The sequence below is a fragment of the Pristis pectinata genome, chromosome 7, assembly GCF_009764475.1.
Source record: "Pristis pectinata isolate sPriPec2 chromosome 7, sPriPec2.1.pri, whole genome shotgun sequence".
NCBI classification, from domain to species: Eukaryota; Metazoa; Chordata; class Chondrichthyes; order Rhinopristiformes; family Pristidae; genus Pristis; species Pristis pectinata.
Window position 1 is genome coordinate 23,887,491 of NC_067411.1, and position 25,657 is coordinate 23,913,147.

At 39.0% G+C, this 25,657-nt stretch overlaps 1 protein-coding gene across 5 annotated transcripts in view; it reads left to right on the forward strand.

The window, feature by feature from the left end:
* The first annotated feature begins 424 nt into the window (after positions 1-424).
* The window catches only part of wdr41 (WD repeat domain 41), a 29,356-nt gene continuing 4,123 nt past the window's right edge, over positions 425-25,657 (forward strand). For 2 of the 5 annotated variants that reach the window (XM_052019714.1, XM_052019716.1), the window contains exons 1-9: positions 508-771; positions 7,573-7,629; positions 8,121-8,236; positions 12,457-12,505; positions 13,614-13,745; positions 16,183-16,245; positions 19,860-19,971; positions 22,425-22,487; positions 22,727-22,834. In XM_052019714.1, the coding sequence (XP_051875674.1) occupies positions 7,582-7,629; positions 8,121-8,236; positions 12,457-12,505; positions 13,614-13,745; positions 16,183-16,245; positions 19,860-19,971; positions 22,425-22,487; positions 22,727-22,834 (691 nt within the window). In that variant the 5' untranslated portion in view covers positions 508-771; positions 7,573-7,581. Of the gene's footprint in view, positions 457-507; positions 772-7,572; positions 7,630-8,120; positions 8,237-12,456; positions 12,506-13,287; positions 13,417-13,613; positions 13,746-16,182; positions 16,246-19,859; positions 19,972-22,424; positions 22,488-22,726; positions 22,835-25,657 lie in introns of those variants that run through there. The other 3 variants (XM_052019715.1, XM_052019717.1, XM_052019718.1) reach the window with 3 other exon arrangements.

Genomic DNA, 25,657 nt, shown 5'->3' on the forward strand with positions numbered 1-25,657 from the left:
GGGAAACTGTTAAACCTACACTCCAGAACCTCAGCGGTTGACCTGCACTATTCAGATGATGCCTGGGTTTGCCCAAGGCCAAGCTCCAAGTCATTGTTGACTCGTTCATACGAGAGAACGGGCATTGCACATCTGCAAATTCAAGTTCCTCTATCTACATGCACCTGCTACACCACAGTGCCAAAGACTTTGAAGGGTTTATCCTGTTCTTCTTCCAAAAAGCAGAGTGAAAGCTTTTATGTTCTCCTCAGAGAGAGCAGAGAGGTCTTGCTTCACCTTCTCACCTGGCACCGCCGACAGTGCTACACCCCCTCAGTGGGCATCAACCCACCGTGACGTGTGGGCTGTACGTCATCAGTGGGCGGGTCCGCCTCAGCCCCACCGCGCCCGAGCTGCCCGGACATCACGCGCCCGGCAACTGTCAGCCTCAAGCGGGCTCGCGGCCGGGTACTTCCGGTTTGTGACGCGCCTGCGCGGTAGGCGGTCCGCTTGGGTTGTTATTCCTTCAGGACGCGCGTCGGGCGGAGCTCCAGCCCGGGTGATCCGCAGCGTAGCGCCCCAGCCCGGGTGATTCGTCCCGCACCGCCATTTGGGGTTGCTGCTCCCGATCTAGCGCCATCTCCTGAGTGAGGGGAGCGGGGCCCTGAGTGTGGGATCACATCCCCCCCCCCCTTACCCCGATCACCTCAACCCGGCTGCTAACCCGCAGCCTTGGGCTGCTGCAGTTGGCCTGTCCGCCCATCTTTCCACTGGCCCTGGAAACGCCGTGAGGTGAGTATTTGTCTCTCTGCCGGCTGTTCGGTGCACTTCAAACAGTTGCAGCTGTCAAATCAGGGTTGATTGTACCACTGATAGGTGAAGTGATTCAGTCAGCAGAGGGTTTGAGCAACGCTACTACATCTGTGCTTATTATTGCTGCTGCTTCACGGAATCCACCTACCCAGTTTGAAATTAGTATATATTGAATGCTGCTATATTTTAGAAACGTGATGCTGGTGTCAACATCAGGGTACTAATTTCCAATTCATGGTAAAAGTATGCTCTTGGGCAGAGGTGGATTTATTGCCTCTATTACTAAACTGTTGCTCAGCCATCTACTTGAACTCATTGTTTAGTGGGGAGGAAATTCCAGTGTATAAATAAACACAGTGCTATCATGTTTTTGGAGGAGATGAAGTTTTTATTTTACTCATTGTCCTTTGAGTAGTGGAGGTTGTGGGTTTAGGAAATATGTAAGAAAAATAAGTTGGAGTAGCTGATGGTTAGAACTAGGATGCTGCCCTGGACTGAGCAACTTCTGCAGTGATATCTTGAAGCTGAGATGATTGGTGTCTAACAACAACAAATCTTTTCCTTTGTCTTGGGCAAAAATACAGTCAGCAGAAAGTTTTCTATTTAATTCCATTTACTGCAGTTTTGCTGGGGCTCCACGATCAAATGCTGCTTTGATGATGAAGCCTGTCATTTTGAATTTAGCTTCTAGTATTATTTGTCCTTGCTTGAGCCAGTGTCTGGAGATGAGAGCTCCTGGCAGGGCCCAAAATGAGCATGGATGAGCTGGTGATTGCTTTTCTGATTGACAGTGGATTTGGGCAGAAATTGGACAAAATGAATATGTCCTTCTTTATGTGTTGCCAGTTTAAGGTTGAACTGGAACAGCTTGACCAGATCTGAAACATCTTTTCAATACATCTTCAAATGACAAAGCCCCAATTAATGCTGCTTGACAGAATCGAGCTGTACAGAAATCGGCTTTTTCAGCCCACCTCAGCCATGCTGACCGTGGTGCCTATCTATGCTATTCCAATTTCCCCACATTAGGTCTGTATCCCTCTAATCCTTTCCTAACCAAATACTTATCCAAATGTCTTTTTAAATCTTGTAATTGTATCTGCCTCCACCACCTTCTCTGGCAGCTTGTTACACATATTCACTAACCTTTCTGTGGAAAGATTTATCCCTCAGATTGCCTTTCAATTTGTCCCCTCTCAGCTTAAACCTGTGCCCTCTACTTCTTGACACTCTTACCTTGAGAAAAGGATTCTGAAAATCTATCCTATGTATCCTCATAATTTTATAAACCCCTATAGGATCGCTCCTCATAATTTTATAAACCCCTATAGGATCACCCCTCAGCCTTGAACATTCAGTGAGAATAAACCCAGTTTATCCAATCACTGCTTAAACTATAGCCCTCCATTCCAGGCAACCTTCCAGTGAATCTCTTCTGCACTGTCTCTATTGCTACCACATCCTTCCTGTAGCCAAGCGACCAACTGTACACAATACTCAAGTGCAGACTCACCAATATTTTGTACGGTAACAACATGACTTCCCAACTGCTGTACTCAGTGCCTCAGCCTATGAAGACAAACAAACCAAATACCTTTCTCACTACCCTACCCACCTGTGTTGCCACTTTTGGGGAGCTATGGACTTGCACCCCAAGGTCTGTGTGTATGTCACTGCACCTAAGGGTCCTGCCATTTACTCTATATGTCCTACCAGAATTTGATTTCCCAAATTACATTACATCATACTTGTGAGATAAAATTCCATCTGCTCTGCTCTGTTGAACTTTCTAGCTGAGCCAGTGGTTAATTGAACATGTGGGATCTTGGATTTTATAAATAGAGACGCAGAATACAAAAGCAAGGAAGTTGTGATGAGCTTTTATACACATCACAGTATGGTTACAACATGGAAGGCAGCCAATCGGACTGTTGAATCCATATTGTCTCTACTTAAGAGCAATCCAGTTAATTTCATTCCTCTGGCTCCCTGTCTCCCACCTCCCCCATGGTTCTTTCAAAGCATTGACTATTGTATTGTGTTCAGGACTGGGTGCTCTACTTTAGTATAGGAGCAGAAGTTGTTTACAAAAATGATTCCAGAGTGAGGGACTTTAGTCACATAGATAGATTAGAGAAGCTGAAGCTCTGCTTTTAGAGGGCTTTGTGAAGGAATCTATCAAAGGTGAAAGTGATCAAAGAGTCTTTGTGGATTTGACACTAAGAATGTCCAAGTAATGGAGAGCAACAATGAACCAAAATGAGAAAGACAAACAAACTATTTAAACACAAATCGGAGGAAGTAATGATCAAACTTTCTAGTTCTCTGGTCAGACTGACATTGAATACTGCATTCAGTTCTGTCTGCCAATAATGGTGAGGCTTCTGGAGGCAGTCCAGAGAATAAGTTATCACATTGCTCCCTTGTGTCAGAATCTACCTTGTGGGGAAAGATTGAAGAGACTTGGTCTCTCCATTTTAGAAACGAACCATTTGAGAGGTAACTTTTGAAAGATTGATAAGGCCCTGGGAATGAAAACACTGACTTGATAATGACTTGAGTCGTAGTGAAGGGAGATGTGTTAAATTAATGAGATTTTTTGAGACTTAGCTCTGGCATTAGGAACTTTGTCCCACAGAACAAGCTTAATGCTAAAGCAAATTACTGCAGATCTGAAAGTACATTAAGTACTCATGCCAGGCAGCATCAATGGAGAGAGAAACAGAGTTAATATTCCAGTCTGATGATTTTCCCCATTTTTATGAAAGGTCAAGATATATAGGTTTCAAGATGTAGAAAAAAAGCAAGAGAGATTAAAGGATGATGATTCTAGGCAGAAAAATAAACAATGTTATTGGGACAAGTCGAGCAAAATTCAATGTGGAAGAAGTGTGGTATGCCAAATATGTGGAATTAACATCCACGTGGAGCAGTGGAAGCAAAAATCTTGGAATCATATGCCCCTGGAATTCCCTTGGCATTTTGGCCAGGATTTATCCAATGAACAATTATCTGAAAAGAAAATAGTCTATCTGGCCATTTATTTCATTGCTGTGTTGTGGGATCTTATGGTGAGCAAATTGATTGCTGCATTACCCTGTATCGCAGCAGTGATCATTGATCTTTTTTCATTTTCCTAATGTGTTTAAAGGAACTGTCTTGAGTAAATTTGCCTGCTGGTTTATCTGGCTAATCCCTTTAGGCTGAAGGGATTAGCTAGATTTTTTTATGAAAGGAAACTGTTCAATCGTAATTGAATTTTATTTTTCCTGTAAGAATTGGTGCAAGTATGAGAGTGAAGTAATAGGAATGTTGGAAGTACATGGATCAGAGAGTGTTGAAGGAGAGAGGAGCAGTAAATGTTTCAGTTTGATAACTATGACTTTGGGACTTATTGTACTGCACTGGGATTGCCTAAAATAAACTTCTTTATTCCCAGTAAGTGCAGGCTAGTTTTTTTTTATGTCTGTTGTGGTTGAGGGTTAAGAATTGACAATCAAGGGAAAAACATTAATGGGCACCAGCAGAGGTTTGAGTTAGTTCACTGGAGCCAATAGAGGTTTGCAGAAGGTCATGAATGATTAATCTAACTAATTTTTTTTTAAATTTAGAGGATTGATAAAGGGAATGCAGAAGACATTGTCTGTACTTGAATTTTAATAAAGCATTTGATTAATAGTATTTTACTGTATAAAATGATAAAAGATCATTGACATAAAGCTCTTTTTCTATCCACAGATGCTGCCTGAGTTGCTGAACATTTCCAGCATTTTCTGTTATTAAACCAAAAAAGGCTGGTTAAAAAAATTTGAGATTTGTGGAATAGGGTGGTCAGTGAGAAACTTGAATAAAAAAATTGGCACTTAGATGGAAAGCAATTTGTGACCAACAGCTACTATTCAGGTGTGGTGTTGTTGTTCCCCAATGGTCAATATTAGGACAATGTTTTTAATGTATTCTATTATCTGAGAGGGAGAGAGTACCCAGGACGTGAAAAATATTGAGGATTATACCAGTTGATTCTAATAGGGTTAGCAGAGAATTGGGAGATGGAATTTAATACAGAGAAATGCAAAGTGATTGAATTTGGCAGAAGTGATTTACAAGAGGCCATATAGATACAGGGGCACGGTGCTTAAAAAGTGTTTGAGTAGAGGAACAAGGTTTCATGTACGTAGATCTTTGAAGGTACCAGGTGCACGTTGAGAGTACCTAGAAAAACCTGAATGATCTTGGGTTTCATAAATAGAGGGGTTGAGTGACATTGGAGAGAGGTTATGTTGAACATTTACAAAGCTTTAGTTGGGATACAGATAGTGTATTGCAATCATTGCTGGCGACCATACAAAGATGTGAAGATCCTTCAGGGCTGTTGGGGTGGGGGGTAGATTTACTGGAATGTTTCCTGTGATGAGGAATTTTAGCTACAAAGTTAGACTGGAGAAACTGAGAATCTTGGAGCAAAGGAAGTTGTGGGGGGGGGGGCGGGGGAATAAAATTTGATAGAAATGTATGTATTTATGATGGGTTAAGATAAAGTAAATGAATTAAAAACTTTTCCCATTACTTGATGACACAAGGACCAGGGAGTACAGATGTAATATTTTGGATGCAAGGAAGAACTCCTTATGCCTTTATGCTGAGAGGAGTAATGTCTTGGACATGCTGTCCAAAAAGATGGTGAAAGCAGAGACAGCCAATGATTTAATGGGAAATTGGATTGACACAAGAAAATAAACTTATAGGGATAGAGTAGAGAAATGGGACTGATGTGAATTTGATGAGGTGAATGGCCTCCTTCGGAATGAATGACTCTGACTGTATGAATTGGCCACAGAACAGATCTTCCATGTGTATGTGCTTCAGCTGCTCAATTGATAAACCCACTGAACCATTGGAAGAATTCTCTGACCCTATTTGGTCCGCTTTCAATTTTGGACATTTGGTTTGCCTTGCATTTCTTAATGCATATTTTTAGATTTATCAATAACAAGTATGTGAATAGGAATCTAGTATACCTCTGTTTATTTTTCAACAATTCAGTTGTAATGATACAATAGATAGCAATTCCTGTTTTCTTTTACAAAGGGTCTTGGGAGGTTTAAAACGTTCTATTTAAGAACGTAAGGCAAGTAAGCCTGTTTTATCTGGCTTGCTGACCTACTGTTTGGCTCTAATGCTTTCGTGCTTTATTGATGCCTGTTTCAACAAGAAACAAAAGTGAGGTTTGGTTTTATACCCATCTTGTTACAGTTTTCAGTGCATATCTGGAAGTTGGGGAATTTTGTTTATGTAGTTACTGGTCCAGAACCAATAGGAATTGAAACTTCCAGGCCTAAGATTGCAAAATGAACCAGTTATCTTTTAACAAATAGAAGTCAATATTTTAGATACTGTATGGGAACACCAAAAGAACAAACATTAAATGTGTATCAGTCTTTTCCTTCCAATGAAAACTCAGAGTTCTTAAAAGGCTGTTTAGAAGCAACAGAGCTTTGTTTCTCTATCCAATATTTTTAATGTTGGAGTAGGAAAATTACATTTACTTAACCAGTCGAGCACATTGAATATTTATTTATTTCAGATTTTTAGTTGCACATGTTATGACCTGAAATTAACTATAATACAAAGGCATAAATGATTTCTTCTTTGGTACAAGGACATCAACACAGGGTGGTAGAAATTTGGAATTATCTTTCGCAAACAACAATTGACACTAGAGCAAAAAAAGAGCTTAACAGGTCAGGCAGCATCTGTGGAGGTAAATGGACAGTTGACGATTTTATTTAGAGTGATTAGCAAATAAACTGATTTATTGGTAATGACTTCATAATTTGAAAATGGTATGTATAAAAAGATAAAGTGGAAGTAAGATGTGGTGGTGCAGCAGTTAGCGCTGTTGCCTCAGTTCTGGAGCCTGGCTTCAATCCTGATCTCTGATGTTGACTGTGTGGAGTCTTCATGTTCTCCCTGTGACCACGTGTGTTTCCTCCTACATCCCAAAGATGTGCTGGTAGGCTAACTGGCTACTGTAAATTATTCATTAGTCTAGGTAAATGGCAAAAGAAGCAAACAGTGGAGTTGATGGGTATTGTTATAATTTGTATGCAAGGTCTCGTCACACATTAGATTGGTACTGTCCTTGTTTTTCACAGAAATGTAGGGCACTTATGAACCATCTCCTGTCACATTTATACCATTAGTCCCCCACCACCACCAAAACTATTTCATTAACCCCAAGTATATACCTCTTGTATAGAGCCTTGCTTGCTAAGAGCACATATTTTGAAGTCGGGGGTGCCCTCAGTTGTCTCATAACTAAAATTGATGGTTGAAATATCATGTGGGTCCCTTGTCGTTTCCAGATTTCTTTGACATGTTGTATGTAGCATCAATTCTAAGGTATATGTTTAAGGAGAGAGCCCTTGGTGCTTCCCTGCAAAGAATGAAAATAAGTTGTCTTTCCATATTACTTTGCTTCTACAAAAAACAATTCTTTCAAACAGATCTCCCCTTTTAATATTGCAATACTTTGGATTGACTTGGCAATCCATGTTTTTTTATCCCTCTGATATAATCACAGAATGATTCAGAAACAGGATCATTCAGACAGTTCTTGCTGATGTTTGAAGATTACAGAAATTTAATAGATGATGACAGTATTAAGACCCCTCTCTTCTGACCAAGATATTAATTCATCTGAGGTTAGTTGAAAGCTATGCATGGTTATTATCACTAGTTCTTGACTGGCTTTATTTAATGTATCCCATTTTCTTGCAGCGTTGAGGGATGTTGCGGTGGTTGCTGGGAGGAAGGGATGTGCAAGAACCAGTGGAGGTGAGATATAAAACTTTCATTTTGTTGTTAATTTATACATATTGGATTCTTAGATGTATTGTGCCTGGTTTTTTTTTTGTTAATTAGTTGGATGAAAATTTTTTTTTAAATTCCAAATCTTTAAGATATTTTCTGCCGTTCTGAGTTGATTAAAAACCGTTCCAAGAGTAACTGCAAGTGACTCACCATGGCAGTGTCACCATTACATGTTTTTTTCATCATAATTGGGAGTAAATTCTGCTCTTTGGCCTTTGAACATAGAACAGAATATTTTTCTATATTTGGTTCTGCTTTAAATGTTTCATTGATAGGATTTGGTATCTTCTATTTATGCTTTGGATTATTTATTTTTTTAAAATAATTTTGTAGACTGCTAATGTATTGTTCAGTTGTTACAATGTCCTACATCTTCAGAATATTCTTTCAAGTAAGTTTCTTCACTTTTTGTAATGAACTTGGCAACAATAATTTTTATCTTTTAAATGTTTTAGAAGTCACTGGTTCTATGCTTGGGAGATGACCAACCAAAGAATCCCTACACAGAACTCCAGGTACTAAAAGGTCATAGTGATATTGTTCGCTTCATGGTATGGATTGATGATATCAGGTTAGATTTAATTATTTTTGCTTCCTTCATATGTGTTATGGAATTTTCAAACATTGCTATTATGGAACCTTTCCAACTGAGGAATTTTAAAATTTCTAACCTAAATATGGTAAATTGTGCATCTTGTAAAGGAAGCAAGATGAAAAGAATTCCATATTGCAACACTTAATCATTTTTTGTTGAGAAATTCCAAATATTCAGAAATATGCTTTTCAGACTTTAAAATGTTATCTGAATATCATTACAGGCTGGGAAAGGGGTTGGAGAGTACTGAGTTTATGGGAAACAAAAGCAATATACTATAGAAGCTGAAAATACTGAGGCCATGTAGCATCTGTAAAGAGAGAAAAAGAGTTAACTTCTCAGGTTGAGGACCTGTCATCTGGAATGGTTTTGCTAAGAGTTGAAGTAAGAGTCAAACACATCCTAGATCAATAACTTAATCCTTGTATCACAGTTCCCTTTTGGAATATATGACCCTTTTCATTTGCATGGATCCCGGTGATTTTTGTTATGGTGTTCACTGAGTTCTTAAATTAATCATGTGTGACTGCTATCAGTTAAGCTTTGTAATATATATGTGAATGCATGTAAGATATTACAGCTGTTTCCCATTGAGAAATTATTTTAGTGAAGGCTAAGATGTAATGCAGGTTATAAATATCAGTATGTGATCTAACTGTTCAGTTTAGAGTATGTTATTTAGCTGTGGAATCAGTATTAGATTTGATATGGGTGCATTTCCCATTAAGGAAAAGGTTGCCTTAGGAATAAAAAAGCAAATCTTAATATATTCTTGAAATTTCATGAAAATTATCATGACCATTAGTTTGGTTTTAAAAAAAAATTACATTCTTTTGCCACAAATTTTGGATCTATGTTTGGATCATTAAAGTAAACTTCATTGACGTGCTCCTTCACTACAACTTGCAGTGAACTGGGTTTCATGCTTCGAGTTCCTCTGTGATCCCCTCATTTATACCGTACTTTATCGATGGATTTTGTTGTCCTTTTAGGCCTAGTCACAATCAGCAGGTGGACCACTTTTTCAGATTGCTTCTGGGAATGGTAAATTGATCAGGTCTCAGCCTTCATAATAGTTGCTGTTTTCTTCTTCCTGTATTTGCTTTTGGACATGAAGTCAGATACAGTGAAGGTGAAAGGCCAGTGAGAGAAAGCTAAGCTTGAGCAGTAGTCTGCTGATGGGCAAGCTTTGGTAATATGTTTCTAAGTCTTCAGTCTTTGGAAATCCATTAACGTGTTCAGAAATTAATTCTGTAGAAGCACAGGTAAATGTACTGATGATTCTTTGTGCCTGTATATGCCAGGAGTATTTAGGATGATGCGAATAATCGATAAAAACCATGAAAGATTTTTAAGTCTGAACAGATTTTGAGAAATCTGTCAATTTTAATCTGAGGTTTCATTTGATTTACTTTAATGTTTTTTTTTAAAAAAACAATCAAATAGACTCTTGAGTATTTTGCATCAAAAAGGAAAATGGCTAAGTTTACTCAAAGCTGTGTGGCCAATATTTCAGTGTAATTAAAAAAAGTAATGCTGATTGTTGGAACCATTTTAACCCTCGCCTATTGAGTTAAATCTGGATAGGTGGGTCATTATGTGTTTCAGGTGTCTCTCAGCAGATGCTGTAATCTGGAGAATAAAAACAAAATGCTGGAGGAACTCAGTGTGTCAGGCAGCATTTGTGGAGGCAGGGGGATAGTTGACATTTTGGATATAGACCCCACATCAAGATTGAGCATATAGAGAGGAGGTAGCCAGTATAAAGAGGTGAGAGGCAGGCAATAGGTGGAACCAGGTGAGGAGAGGGAGATGGGAGATAGTGGTAGGTGGGTAGAGGCAGATGAGGAGAGGGGGTGGGACAGGGTGGGTGGGTGGGGCGGAGGAAGAGCAGATGGAGCCAGGTTAGGGGAGGGGAGAGTGGTGGTAGAGGCTGGAAGGTGATGTGGAGACACTATGCTGGAATCTGATAAGTAAGAAAGGTGACAAGTGGAACCAAATAAGAGACATATGATTGGCAGATGGAATAAGGGGTGTAGGAGACCCAGAAGGTAAAGGCTGTAGGTGATAGGCTGGTGGGGGAGGGGATTGAAGCTGGTGGGGAATAATTGGGGGGGAAAGGGGGTGAGAGAACCTTGGTGGATTAAAAGGAGGGAGAAAGCACAGGGGTTGCACGTTATGTGGAATTGGAAAATTTAATGTTCATATGATTGGGTTGTAGACTAGCCAGGCAGAGTGTATGAGGTGCTTTTTTCTCTAGTTTATGTTTGGCCTCTCCCTGGCAGTGGAGAAGGCTGAGAAGAGATAGGTCAGTATGGGGATGGGAAAGGGAGTTGAAATGGCATGCAACCAGGACCTCAAGGTGATCAATGTGGACAGAGCGCAGGTATACAGCAAAAAGGTCCCTGGACCATTTCTGACACTTCTCTCCCTTTTTTTTTCTGGATCTCTCTGTCTCCATCTCAGGAGATAAACTATATACTGATGTTTACTTTAAATCCACTGACTCCCACAGCTACCTGGGCTACATGTCTTCCCACCTGGTCTCTTGTAATGATGCCATCCCTTTTTCTCATTTTCTCCACCTCTGCTGCATCTGGTCTTAAGACGAGGCTTTCTGTTCCAGAACATCTGAAATCTGCTCCTTTTTGAGGAAATGTGGCTTTCCCTCTCCTGTGGCTGTTAGAGTGCTCACCCATATTCCCTCCATTTCCCAGACTTCTGCTCTCACCACATCCAGCGCTTTTTCCTTTGTCATTTATGCCAGCTGCAATGGGATCCCACTACCAGTCGCATCTTTTCCTCCCTGCCCTTTTTGCTTTCCACAGGAACCCCTCTCTCCATGACTCTGTGGTTTTCTCATCCATACCCACCCAACCCTCACTGTCCCCCAGCACTTTGCCCTGCAACTGTAGGAGGTGCAACACTTGTCCCTGCACCTTCTTCCTCACCACCTAAACAGCCCTTCCAGCCAGGCAAAGATTCATGTGCACCTTTCTCAACCTCATCAACTGTATTTAGTGTGTTCGATGTGGCCTTCTCTACATTGGCAAGGCCAAGTGTAGACTAGATGACCGTTCTGCTGAACACCTGTGCTCTGTCTGCCCTGGTCATCTTGAACTCCTGGTCGCATGCCATTTCAACTGCCCTTCCCATTCTCACACTGACTTATCTGTCCTCTGCCTTCTCCGCTGCCAGTGTGAACTAAAGGAAAAGCACCTTGTATTCCACTTGGGTAGTCTACACCCTAAAGTCATGAACATTTGAATTTTCCAATTTTGGGTAACCCACACCCCACCATGCTCCTTTTTCTCTTCTGATCCACCTGGGTTCCCTCTTTCCACCTCCTTTCTCCCCCCCCCCCCCCCCCCCCCCCCCACCCCCAACCCCTGTCAACCAGTTTTATTCCCCTCCCCCACCTGATTCCATCAGCCTATCATCTCTCACTTATCTGGTTCAACTTGTCACCTTCCTTATAAGATTCCAGCATATACAACCTCTTGTGTCTCCACATCACTTTCTTCTGGCTTCGGTCTCAACCTCCACCCTCCCCTCTCCCCATCTGGCTCCACCTGCTCCCATTTTTTTTGTTCTTCTTGTGTCTACCTATCACCCATCAAACATTGTATCCCAATTCCACCTCCCCTACCTGGCTCCATCTGCTGATCATCTCCCTCCTCACTTGGTTCCATCCATGCCCTGCTTGCCCCTGCCTCACCCCTCTCTCTCACTTCTTCATACTAGCTATCTTCCCTCTACATTCTCAACCGTCCCTCTGCCTCCACAGATGCTACTTGACCTGCCAAGTTGCTCCAACAGTTTGTTTTCTGCTGATTTTTTTTCCCCATCTGCTTCATATCATTTTAGTGTAATCTGTTCTTGATGCTGATGAGGTTCTCCTTTAAATATGAGACTTCTTTGAGTCTGACCCATTAAGTTTTAAGTCTTATCCAAGGAAAAGGCATGTCATTTGCTTGCCTGAATCCTGGACCCAGTTTAAAATTCCCCATCTAGATGGCAGGTTCTGTGAATTATCTTGGCCTGAAGGTTATTGACAAAGAACATTGCAGGGATGAAATAAAAAAGTCTGAAGGAATGGCAAGGTTAGCAGATGTAATCCTTTTTCTGTTGTCTTTCTCAAATTTCTGCACTAAATTCAAGGAAAATAAATTCTATGCTAATTTTTATTTATGCAGGTTTGCCTCGGCAGGGGATGATGGGGTTGTGTTTTTATGGAATGTTCAGGTAAGTATTTGTTGAACTAAATTTTTGTTGTGTGCAAGACATTGTTTTGGTTTTGCAAAGAAAATTGACTTAACCAATGAGTATCTGACCATAAAAATTGTCGTAATCTTAGATTTGATTGTATTCTTTGCTGGGCTACTAGCCACAGACAACATTTCTATTTGTTAGTTTTGAAATCAAATCCCAGTGCTTCTAATAAGAGGAAAATCAGACAAGTTCTTCATTGGTGTATAGTGAGCTGTGACATATGTGAATGGGAATGAATTTGGTTTGTTGGCATGTGTAAGTTAATAACTTTTGATGCAGGTTGATAAGGCTGACTTGTCAATAATGGCCATTGGAACAGTAAATAGTTGGTAAGATGACATTGTTTTCAAGCGAGAATGGAAGAGAAAACAGTAGTGTAGAAAATTTTTAAATTCCAACATCCCTTATTAATTATGTACTTTTGTTTAAATCTTGAGGTGATATAAGGAAATATTAAAAATATAAGATTTTAGTCAAAATTACACACTGTTGTAGGTTGTGGAAATTTATTCACAAGTTTATAAAAATTCTTCATGGTAAACATTGGGCAATGCAGCTCACAGTACAGCAGACATCCAGAAGGTGGTGTGTTTTATCCATTACTTGCTATTTTGGTTAAACTGTGTGGCCAAATAAGTTTCAAATCAGGCTAAACATTAAAAAACTCTTTTAGTCTGTTATATTTTTCTGATGTGATCTGTCTCCTTTGCATTTAATTATTTTATGATCAGTATATTTTGTCTTTTTATTTAAAGACTGAAGTTTGCATTTTTGCATTAATGGCTTTGCGCTCCAATTGACCTTGAGCCAAAATACCATTCCACTAACAGTTGTTCGTCATTCTGTTTTACTACATTATTTTGGAATGGATGAGAGGCAACATTGTGAGTAAGCATTTGATTGATATGGCATATTTATTCTAATAGTCAGGGTAAACTACTACTTGTAATTACTGTTTTACAATTTTGTGGCTTTTTAAAACAGTTTTAATTTTTTTCAGATATTGTTGAAGTTATGTAAATGATATTGAGGTTTTACAAATTCATTTTTTTTAAGCAAAGATTATATCTTGTGCATGTAGACCGGAGAGAGACTTCATGAGCTGCGTGGCCATTCAAGACCAATCACAGGAATTGCTCTTATTCCATCGACGTATCATTTGCAGTCAGAAAGTTGTCATCTTCTCACTGCTTCTTCTGATAAGACAGTTATTGTATCCATTTTAAATATGGTCTTGAAAATATGTGATTGTTTAATTAGCTTGGCAGAGGAGATTTCCATTCTGTATATCTGTGTTCTTGACCATGTTCAAATTTGTAATATTTCATTATTAATGCTTATTTTTCAGTAAGATTGTTTGGTGTTCAATTTAGGTAACATTTTAATTTCACAACAACATGTTAATTTTACAAATTCAGTAAGACCAAGCATATTAGGCTGTTAGACAAGACCTTTAGACTGCTTTAGTTTACTAAATTATGTAGTGACGTGAGATGGATGGCAGTTTGTGAAAGATTGCCGGAGCACACAGATGGGTAGCAAAATGCATGTCAATATAGAGAAAAAAAATGTGAAGTAACACATCTTGAAATAAGAAAGGGAAAGGAAATGAATCCCAAAAGGTAATATTTTAAATGAGTGGAAGTAAAAGGATTTTATTATTCAGATTCTTTGTTAATATAAGTGGATAAAAGCATAAGAAGACGAATAGAGTCCTTTTGAATTGGTTTGGAATTGGTTTATTATTGTCACATGTACCGAGGTACAGTGAAAAACCTGCCTTGCATAGTGTTAATACAGATTAATTTATTACACAGTGCATTGAGGTAGTACAAGGTAAAACAATAACAGAATGCAGAATAAAGTGTAACACCTACAGAGAAAGTGCAGTGCAGGCAGACAATAAGGTGCGAGGTCATAACGAGGTAGATTGTGAGGTCAAGAGTCCATTTTATCATACTAGGGAACCCATTCAATAGTCTTATAACAGCAGGATAGAAGCTGTCCTTTAGCCTGGTGGTATGTGCTTTCAGGCTTTTGTATCTTCTGCCTGATAGGAAAGGAGAGAGAATGTCCAGGGTGGATGGGGTCTTTGATTATGCTGGCTGCTTTACCGAAGCAGGGAGAAGTATAGACAGAGTTCATGCAGGGGAGGCTGGTTTCTGTGATGTGTGAGCTTTGCTCACAACTCTCTGCAGTTTCTTGCAGTCATGGGCAGAGCATGGGCAGAGAAAAGTGGTAATAGGGCTGGGCTGCAGGTGAGGCAAAAGGTGTCCTGATCATAAACCTTTTCTTGGACATTTAGAAGGATCCATAACTGTCAATTGGTTATCTGGTACATTTGGCTCCAATAGATGTACCATGTTTGACTATATGACAGATCCTAGAGCATCAGAGTTCCCACCCCTACCACCTCCACCAGACCACTGCAAGTCTGAAATAAAAGTCTGCTGGAAGTGCTCAGCAGGTTGGGTAGCATCAGTGGAAAGAGAAACAGTTAATGTTTCAGGTCAAAAGCCTATCATTGACTTGTTTTTATTATTTTTATTATCAACCTGTTTTTATTATTAATAGAATTTTATGTATTTAGTTTTTAGAATACTAAATATATTTATTCTAGACATGTACATGACCATAAGCTAATATTGGCAGTGTATTTTTGTGGATTTCCTATAATCCCATCATAGGAAAATATAATGGCAATGGGAAAGGTGCAATATTTCTTTTCTTAGTTACCAAGAATAGGATGGTTTTGGTGAAGGGTGAAGATTTTTGGTCATAGAAGAAAGAGATGAGGCATATGGAGTTGGAGATATTGCAGAAGTATTGAGAAGATTGGGCTTTTCACAATTGTTTTCAGTGGTTGGTTGACATTAACAAGATCAAAAAAGTAATTACAAGTAGGATGGAAATAAACTTTATAGGATGGTTTGAATGTTGCATTTTTTGCCACAATTTATAGTAGTTAACTATACAGTTTCTTGGGGGGGGGGAATTGTGGAGTGGCAGGGGGGAGGAGGAGAGAAAATTGAAAGAAAATGTAAAGCATGCATCTGGTATACATTGGCATTTGTTCGGAAGCGTAGGTATATACCAGATGAACTGAGTGGTTTGTTTTCTGTACTGTCCTGTCCTTGCTGCTTTTGTATCTCTGAACCATTAATCGTGTGCATATATGGTGTGTGTGCTGCTTGTTGAACAGATCCTTTCTTAAGTATTTAAAAGATAATCTCAAAAAAAATTCTTCCATTGAAATCTCTTAGCAAATAAATCATTGAAGAATGCCATGTTCAGTAATTCATCAAGATGTTGCAAATTCAATTAACATTAAAATTCAATTTAAAAAGTTGTTCTAGCGTTGACCAGTTTAGTATTAGCGTATTATCTGGTTGGCTGAAAAGGTAGCCTGTATGTTTTCTCTGGTGCTGAAAAGCTTTATACAAACTTGTGTTATTGCTAAGTAAGACATCACATTGCCAAAGATGTTTCTCAGGTTCCTGTTGGCAAGTATGCTGTTGTAGCCCGCAGTGAAAGAAATCTGATCCATGGTTCTCCAGAACAAAAGTTTCAATATTTACTTTATTTGAAAAGGCAAATAATTTGGTGATAAAATTAATTGCATGTGGATTTTCCTTTATTGATGTAGCCAGATCTGGGATTTAGACACTGGCAGCCAAATCCATTTGTTGGCAGAATTTCAGTCTTCTGTTAAGGTAAGGGAAAGCTTCTACTGCATTTGTATTAATGGATATAAAGCTCCACCATTTAATACTTGTTGAATGGCAATACATAAAATATCATAAAAGTATTTTTTCTGAAAACAATACTACAATTATTTTAAAAATCTCCTAATATTCTTTTAAATTTCAGATTGCAAGCTTTTTTCCTTGTTTAATTCACTCCACAACTCTTCCAGAAATGCCCATCTTGAAATTCTTTCTTTGTCACGACATTTTATTTGTCTCTTTTAGCATGTTTGGCTTCATTACTGCTGCTTCCCTTCTTGTCTTTCTCATGTAGCATGAATGAGATTTAGAGAAACATCTCCCTTTTTGAGTAACTGTTTTTGGGCTTTGACTCAGGATGGATTCCAGTTCAAGTCTGCCAATACCTCTGTACTAAGTCCAACAACAGCTAATGGTGATTCATGAGTGTAGTATATGTGAATGGAAACTATTCAACATATGAGTGCAGTCTAGAATCAAGGTCACTCAAATCAGTAATTGAGCTGTGGTAAGCAGAAGATACTTGCATGTGCTCAGAGTCCAAGCCATGGAATTCAAGCCATCATTAATCCATTCACTGAAAGAAACCAGTGTATAGGCATTATAATCATCATCCTCTACCAAACTGCTCCCAGCTACAACATACAATAAAGGTTTACACAAGACCTTGGAAAGCACTACTTCACGTACTGTATATCGGTGAAGGCAGACATCAACCTTTGATGTGCCAGCAGATTGGTTGATTGAGGAAAAAGGTATTTGCAGATCAAGACCTCGGACCAGTACAATACTTGTGATGTACCAGCCAGCAATTATCCCTGCTCTTCTATATGCTTCTGCAACTGAACTACCTACAGTAGACAAATCAAGTCAATGGAAAGATACCCTTAATGTTGTCTTTGCAATATCATCCAAATTCATTGGAAGGATAAGGGAATCACCATCTGTATCCTCTCCAAAGCCAGTATTCAAGCCCAAATTATACTCAGTCGGCAACGTTTGGTAAGCCACTTTCAGCAGGCAATGTTGTTCACATGCTCAACAACAGATTCCTGAAACAGCTACTCTATTCCAAGCTCTGTCAAGGGATGAGATTTGCTGGGTGGACAGAGAAAAATATTCAAAGATGTTACTCAAAGCTTCTTTGCAGAAGTACAACCCCCCACCCCTTCAGCTTCTGGGAATCTCTTACCCATGACTACTCATTGTGCTCTCCGTGTATGGACTCGAGACCATCTCAAATGTTCCTTCTCCCTTATCTCACATAAATTTCACTTAAACTTTATCCTCTCACCTTAAAGCTATGTCCTCTACCATTTGATATTACTACCTTGGGGGAGAAAGACACTGACTATCTACCCAATCTATGTCTCTCATAATTTTAGGTACTGTCAAGTCACCCTTCAGCCTCCAATGCCCCACTTCTTTTGGAACATTGTATTACCTGGAGTATTGTACACCCTGGTCACCATGCATCCACATCTCCTTAATAACTAATTGGGCAGGATTGCTGTCTGTAAGGGAAGTAAGGGGGTGGTATGGGAAAGGAAACAAAAATGGGAGGACTATAGGTGGCTCAGAAGGAGAGAGAGAAAAGGGGAGAACACAGGATGTAATTCTGAGGTTGCAGGAAAATGGAAAATTCAATGTTCAAACCATTGGGTTGTAGACTACCCAGGCAGAATATGAGGTGATGTTCCAGTTTGCATTGGACCTCACCCTGACAATGGAGAAGGCAGAGGATAGGCAGGTCAGTGTGGAATTGGAAGGGAAGTTGAAATTGTGTGCAACTGGGAGCTTGGCTTGGCCATTGCGAACAGGGCACAGGTACTCTGCAAACCTGTTGTCTAGTCTGCGCTTGGTCCCACTAAGGTAGAGGAGGCCACCTTGGGAGCACCAAATGCAATAGACAAGGTTAGAAGAGGTGCAAGTGAATCTTTGCCTCACCTGGAAGGGCTGTTTAGGTCCTTGAATGGTGAAGGAATAAGTGTTTCATCTCCTTGTAGGGGAAATTGCCAGGGTGATGGAGGGGTGGGTGGGGAGGTATGAGTGGAGCATGGATTCATGGAGGAAATGGCCCCCATGGAAGATGGAAAGGGGTCGGGAGGGGAAAATGTGGCTAATGGCAGAAATGACGAAGGATAATGCTCTGGATGTAGAGGCTAGTAGGGTGAAAAGTGAGGACTAGAGGAACTCTTCTGTTTGGAGGGAGAGCGGGTGAGAACAGAAGTCCGAGAAACAGGAAATGTGAGAGAGGGTTCCATTGACCACAGTAGAAGGAAAACCACATTTCCTGAAAAAGGAGGGAATTTCAGATGTCCTGGAGGGGAACGCTCATCTTGAGAGCAGATGCGACGCAGACAGAGAAACTAGGAGAAAGGGATGGTATGCTTACAGGAGACGGGGTAGGAACAGGTGTAGTCTAGGTAGCTGTGAGAGTATGTGGATTTATAGTAAATGTCAGTGGATAATTTGTCTCCTGAGATGGAGACAGAGAGATCCAGAAAAGGGAGAGAAGGTTTGGAAATGGTTCAAGTGAATTGAGATTGGGGTGGAAGTTGGTAGCGAAGGTGATAAAGTCGATGAGTTCCGCACAAGATCAGGAAGCAGCACCAATGCAGTTGTCGATGTAACAAAAGAGAATTATTTCTTCCTGTGATTGTGTGGATTTCCTCTCTGTGTCCTGGCTTCCTCCCATGTCCCAAGTACATGCTGGTAGGTTAATCGGCCGTTGGAAAATTGCCCCTAATATGTAGACAAGAAATAGAATATGGGGAAGTTGAGGGAGTTATGGAGAGAATTGGTTACGGGGAAAATAGTGGGGGAATGAGATGGCTCTGAGCAAGTATAGACTTGATGGACCAAAATGGCAGCTTTCCTATATCAAAAGGAAGTTTGAAATATGCAAAATTGGCTTGTTGATAGAAGGCAGATCAGAGGTTTATGATCAGTTGTGTGTTGCGGGGTAATAAAAAAAATGTACATTCTACTGACATTTTAGATGTCTGATGTCAGGTCTGCTGTCAGATAGAAGGAAACAATGTGCATTCTGGTGTAATGTCCTTAATTTTGGAGGGGAATGACATTAAAATGTGGAAAGTGGAGGAGGAGTTCGGACAGAAACAAAATAGGAGTTTGTGCGGAGAGAAACAATTCAAACAATGTGATAAAGATTTTCCTAGCAGCATAGCTAAGGTTTTATTGCGGGAATTGTTACGAATGGACCAACTGGTTACAGTGCTGCTTCAGTGTGCACTTCCTAATCTCTAAGATGATGATTTAAGTATGTATAATGATTAGTGAAGAATGAATGTTCTTTTAAATATGTAGTCAGGATAATCACTACTGTGTGTATTTGAAAACAGAACATATCTACTGTTTTGATAACGTGTGCACTAATATAGTTGATGCTTCTATTTTAATGTTTTAGTTTCACATATTCAAAAAATAACTTTTAGGATTCTAATGAGTATCTTGTTCATTCCCTGTCAAAACCCCACATATATCTCTCTTGGGATTTGTGCTAAATACTGGCATTTAGTGGATCCTTGCACAATGTGCCAAAAAATTAATTGTACGTGCAAACTTTTTGTTTTTGGCAGTGCTTGATGGTTATCGAAAGGCTTGATGTGTGGCTGTCTGGAGCAGACAAAATATGTGTTTGGAACTATAATGCAGAATTGCTCTGTAAAACAACTTGTTTTAAAGATGCAGGTTTGTGTTTCAAAATTCTGTGCTCTACAAGACGTATTTGTTCAATTTTTAAATTATAATTGTGTTCCTTTTGAACATGATCTTTAAAGAAGCTTGTTTAGCAGAACCAGTTGGGAAAGTTAATATAAAATTAGAACCAATGATCAATACAATAAAAAAAATTAAATGGGGGAGGGGGAGTGGCGAATAAAACTGTAAATTTGAGGGAAATTATGTATTTGAATTTCTAGCAGATCAATGCTGCTTATGGATTTTATTTTCTCAAGATACAACAGCTGGAATTTTAAAATTTGTTTTATTTAGACCAGGCCCTGATTTTGATCTTCTTCCGCTGGTGTTTGAGGGAACTGACAGTTTCCCCTACCCTATGGTTGTAATGCCTACCACCTAAAGCCTGCAATTCAAGCATGAAGGGATAAATAGACTGCTGTACTGAAAGAAAAGGTTTTGGCTAATGGGTCTTGGGAAGAGGGGAGAAGTGGGGTTTGTGGGGCTGGAAGAGATGGGGACAGAATGGATATGGGACCCAGTGTTTTGGGCAAAGCTTGCAGCAGGACCACCCTATAAAGAGATGAGTAAAAACTGTGGGTTTTGCTGTGGATAAATAATGAAAGATTGTTCCCAATTGTTCAGTGAAAATGAGGTTTCTGAGGATTTTCACCTATAGAACCTACTAGATAAGAATTTATTTTTGAACTGAGGGCTAATGTATCAAAGATCGATGACACTTGAGGTAGAATCTAGAATATCATTTAAAAAGGATTGAGATAGATACTTGAAAATGAAGAATCTGGAAGAAACACTGTTGTAGACAGCACAAGTACTCTTATTGACACCAGGCATCCTCTCTGCTGTAATTTCTATCATTCCATGAAAACTCTTCTTCATTGGTTCCAAGCGCAATGTAGTTTAAAAATATTACTACTGATCTGAGTTTAATGCAGTGTGAGAACTGCACACAAATGAGCCCATTACCCTTAGTGTAAAATCTTCATTTGGATCATATTACTTTAGAAGCCATGGTTTAGTTTTGACAGCAGCTCCCAGTTCAGATTGTAGTTTCTGTTGTAGATGATGTCATCTTCACATGGAATAGGGCCTCAAAAGGAAAAGTGGAAGAGAGAGAGAGAATCTATTAAATGTTGCACTTTCATTTTAAATTACTGGGAAATCTGACCTTGTGCAGTTCAACAGTATTAACTGTGGGTTATAGGATTACTTTTGCTCTCAAGAAAACTGTTGCCATCAATGACGTATTAAATTTGATCTCATCTCTAGTTTCTCTGCTGCAACTTAACTTTCCTACCTTGTTTTGCCTGTTTGTGGCTGATGAGCTGCTTGAATAATTTCCTCAACACCTGCTGGCCTAAAATTAGCAAGAATATTCAGCCACAGAGAGTCCAAACTACATAAGCTACATGCAATAAGATCTGCAGAAATTATAGAGATACTCCAACTAGAATTGGCACCCTTTCTCTTCCCTATCCATCTATTCCTTTCATGCTAGTGTATATTGATAAGGGATCTGGCATTCCACCAAATCTGTATTCCTCCCCTGTTGCCTGATTCCTTATTCTGCATATTCTGAGCTTTATCTTGAGAGTCTCATATGGCACACTATGGTTTGAAAGTCTGTGTACACCTTGCATATACAGTGCTGCCTTTGTCTGTTTCTGTTTTGCTTTGAATATTCAATAAGGTCATTAAAACAGAAAATGCTGGAACACACAGCAGGGTAGGAAGCATCTGCAGTTTTTTTTAATTTTTATTCAATAAGGTTAGTTAGTAATGGCCTTTTTAGAATTTGTGTCCGCTGTAGTATCTTTCCTGCCACTACTATGCTAACTGGTCTTTCTTTTCTGAATTCATTCTGGTGCCTTATTTGACAATTCAGTTGTTGTTGGTGTTGAACCTTTGGAATTCTCTACTCTGGTTGTTGAAGCTTGGTTGTTATGTTCATTCAGAATAGGGATCAAGGGATATTGGGATGGTGCTGGAAAATGCCACCTAGTAGATGATCAGCCACGACCTTGATAAATGGTAGAATAGTCTTGAAGAGCTATATAGCCTATTTCATATGTTCTTGTATCTTTGGACTCGATTTTGATTTTTTTTTAGTGGAAGATATTTCTTGAACTTTCTTTTAAATATTGGCCATTATTCTTTTATCTTTTTCTGTATCTTTCCTGTGGTTAGCCTTTCATTTCTCCATTGGACTTCACTCTATTACTTTTAATTTTGGTGCTATCGTTCTCTCATTATGTAATATTATTACTCCTACAATCTAGTTGGTCTATCAAGCTTAACTTTTCATACCTGCTCTGATTTATTTCTGGTTACTAGGAATATTGTTTCTTGCCTTGTTGGGATTCTTGCATAAGAAGTTAAGGATATCATATTTGTCACCTGGCATGTTAAAAGCTAACTATTAAATTCTATTTTATTTTAAACAGATGTGAGTTTAATGATTGAACTCCCAAAAACCAACATTGCTGCAGTGATCAGGAAGGAACTAGGTATGCCTTTTTACTGAAGTTGTATGAGCACATTCATTTTAATCAAGAAATAATGAGAGAATTAACAATGAAAGCAACCTGTTAGCCACATTTTGTATGACATTCTAATTTATCAACTATCCAAGCTAATTCAAAATTTGTTCCCCATACACGCATCAATTAGGCTTTACTGTGTGTATTAAAAACAAAGCTTGTTCAGATTATTTAATATATTATTGTACTTTGCTATGTTCTTTAAGTTATCTTCAAGCTGGTAACATCATCAGAATCTCACACTTGGGAAATTACTGAGATGCGAAGACTATCAAACCATGAAGATGACATTAGAGCACTAATCACTATAAATGGTAAATTTATTTTATTATCTTACTTGGAGTTATCTGGATTAATTTTACTTAATTCTTTTCTCAACTGGATGTGAACATAAATTTGATGCAAAGCTGAAAGTAACCCAGAGCCACATGACCCTTAGGAGTATTGATATACAGGGGGATACTGGGACGCAAGTCCATAGCTCCCTGAAAGTGGCAACACAAGTGAGTAGGGCGGTGCAGAAGGCATATTGTGTGCTTGCCTTCATCAGTTGGGGCGTTGTGCTTAAAAGTTGGAAAGTCGTGCTGCAACTGTATAAAACTGGTTAGGCCAAATTTAGAGTATTGTGTGCAGTTCTGGTTGCCACACTATAGGAAGGATGTGGAGACTTTGGAGAGGGTGCAGAAGAAATTCACCAGGATAATTTCATTAAATAATCACCCTAACACTACTCATAATTAAACAAATGGAACATGTACTGTATCCAGGCATTATTGAATACCATGAAACATATTATTACTTGCTTGAAAAATGTTTTAAAAATGTATGGGAGAATTTGTAAAGTTGTATTTCCATAAGTCAGGTCATTCATCACCTGGGGGACCCATGTATATAAAATTATGAGAGGCATAGATAAGGTAGATAGTCTCTTTCCTAGGGTGGAAATGTTAAACACTAGAAGGCATAGGTGTAAGGTGAGAGGGGAAAAGTTTAAAGGAGATTTGCAAGGCAAGCTTTTTTTTAAACAGAGTGGTAGATGCATGGAGTGCACTACCAGGGGAGGTGGTAGAAGCGGATACAATAGCAATGTTTAAGAGGTGTTTAGAAAGACACATGAGCAGGCAGGGAATAGAGGGTTGTAGACCATGTGAAGGCAGCTGGGATTAGTTTAATTTGGCATCATGGTCAACACAGACATAGTGAGCCAAAGGGCTTGTTTCTGTGCTGTACTTTTCTATGTTCTATGTTGTCAGACCTCACAAAGTGTAAAGAATGAGTGTAGGTATTTAAGGGAATCAATGTTAGGGTAAACTTTAAACTGAGGGGATAGGGGAGAGAGTAAGGTGGGAGAAGAGGAATAATCAGAAGATAATAGATTATCTGATATAATCCATATTTATGTAAAAACTGAGGTTGCTGGAGGCTTTTGCACAGCAACTGTTTATTTTATTAGTCCAGCATAATTAATTATTTTTATCCTTTGATTTAATGTTGCCAAGGAAATCTTTGGAGATCCCAGAGAACTGTTAAAAATTGCATTGGAAGGCATTTTATTCTTCAAGATGCAAGAGGTTCTAAATTATGATGGTTTATTGTATTCAGCTTTTAATGTATTTTTAGGTTGTAACCATTTGAGGAGCTTAACACCTCAAAATCCTAAATTTATTCAGATGAGCTTTCTTGTCATTTTTTTCTTGTTCTTGGGATGCTTGAAAGGGATTGCTGAGAGGTGTCACTGATTCAGTTTTGTTATCTAAACTTGTAAAAGAAAACCTATCTCAAGATGCACAGGGCAACCTTGCTTACCCGAATGATGGTTAAATCTATTTTTCTGTGACTTGATGTGTGGTGACAAAGCTTCCTGAGGTCTATTAAGTTATGTTATTTTACGTGATACACGAGAAAGCAACATAAAAATTTACTGCACAGGAGGCTGCTATTCTGTCAAGTGTATGCATGCCAGGAAATAGTTATGTTGGGGCTCAGAATAGCAAACAATAAAGTTGAAGTAGGTTGATAAGCAGCATTTTGTCACAACTCGAGTCAGCTCTGGGTCATTTGGTAGTTTTGAGTTAGAAGATTGTGGATTAGATTCCTGTTCTGAGGATAAATGTGCAGACTTTTCTGACGTGGCAGTGCTGTATGGAGTGCTGAATTGTATGAAGTGCTGCCTTTCGTCTTTTTAAAAATCCACACCATCCCTCTACACAATCATCTTTCGATTGGCGATACTTTCAACACTTGAAACTTTTTAAAATAAAGGTTAATTTTCCTTATTCAGTCACTTACTATGAATGCATACCTTTTAAATTTGAGCTTCTGCCAGATTGTACATATTTCTCTTTGTAACATGCGCCTCTGCAAGATCAAAGTTGTGCAGATGACTTTGAATAGTTATTCAGATGAACAGACCTTGCCAGGTTGCAGGTTCCCAATTCATGATTTAGCTGGTTATATATTGCCTATAGTTAGGGAAAAATAGCATTACTAAAATTTTAAATATGCTGTATAGTTCTCCCCATTTTGGACATCTGTTGAGGAAGGAATGTGGTTACCTACTCCATTTTCCTTATCTCTATGACAGATGAATATTATGCATGAGGTTAAGCAGCTGGAAAGTGTCTTGTTCTCTTTTGGCTTTCATCCAGAACTTGACAAAGTAGGATCATTTCACTAGTAAGGGAGAGAAAGATGAAAATGGAACAATTCTTTTCACTCAAGGCAAAATCTGATCATTTAAATATTTTGAATATATCTCAGCAGAAGTTCACGTGTTTTGCAGTGAGAATTTGAATCTGGCAAATAGGACTAAATTTTAAACATGTTATGACTGATTCCTATGTGATGGTCATCTCTTAGCATCTTTATGCTGTTTACCTGTTTAGAAAGATGATTTTAATGCTCAGTATTTGAAGTACTTTTGTTTTAAGTGGCTGGTCATGCTCAGCCACAGAAAATAACTTTTTTTAACATTGATAGGACTGGGTTTGATTAAGTAGTGAGTTTTGATGTAGTCTAGAGAAACATTTCAGACTTCATAGAAATAATTTTCTTTGCTTAAATCTTAGGAAGAAGTTCGGTCAGATTCCTCAATTGCTGCTAATGTTCCTGATGTTGGTGCTGTCTCTTGTGCATCA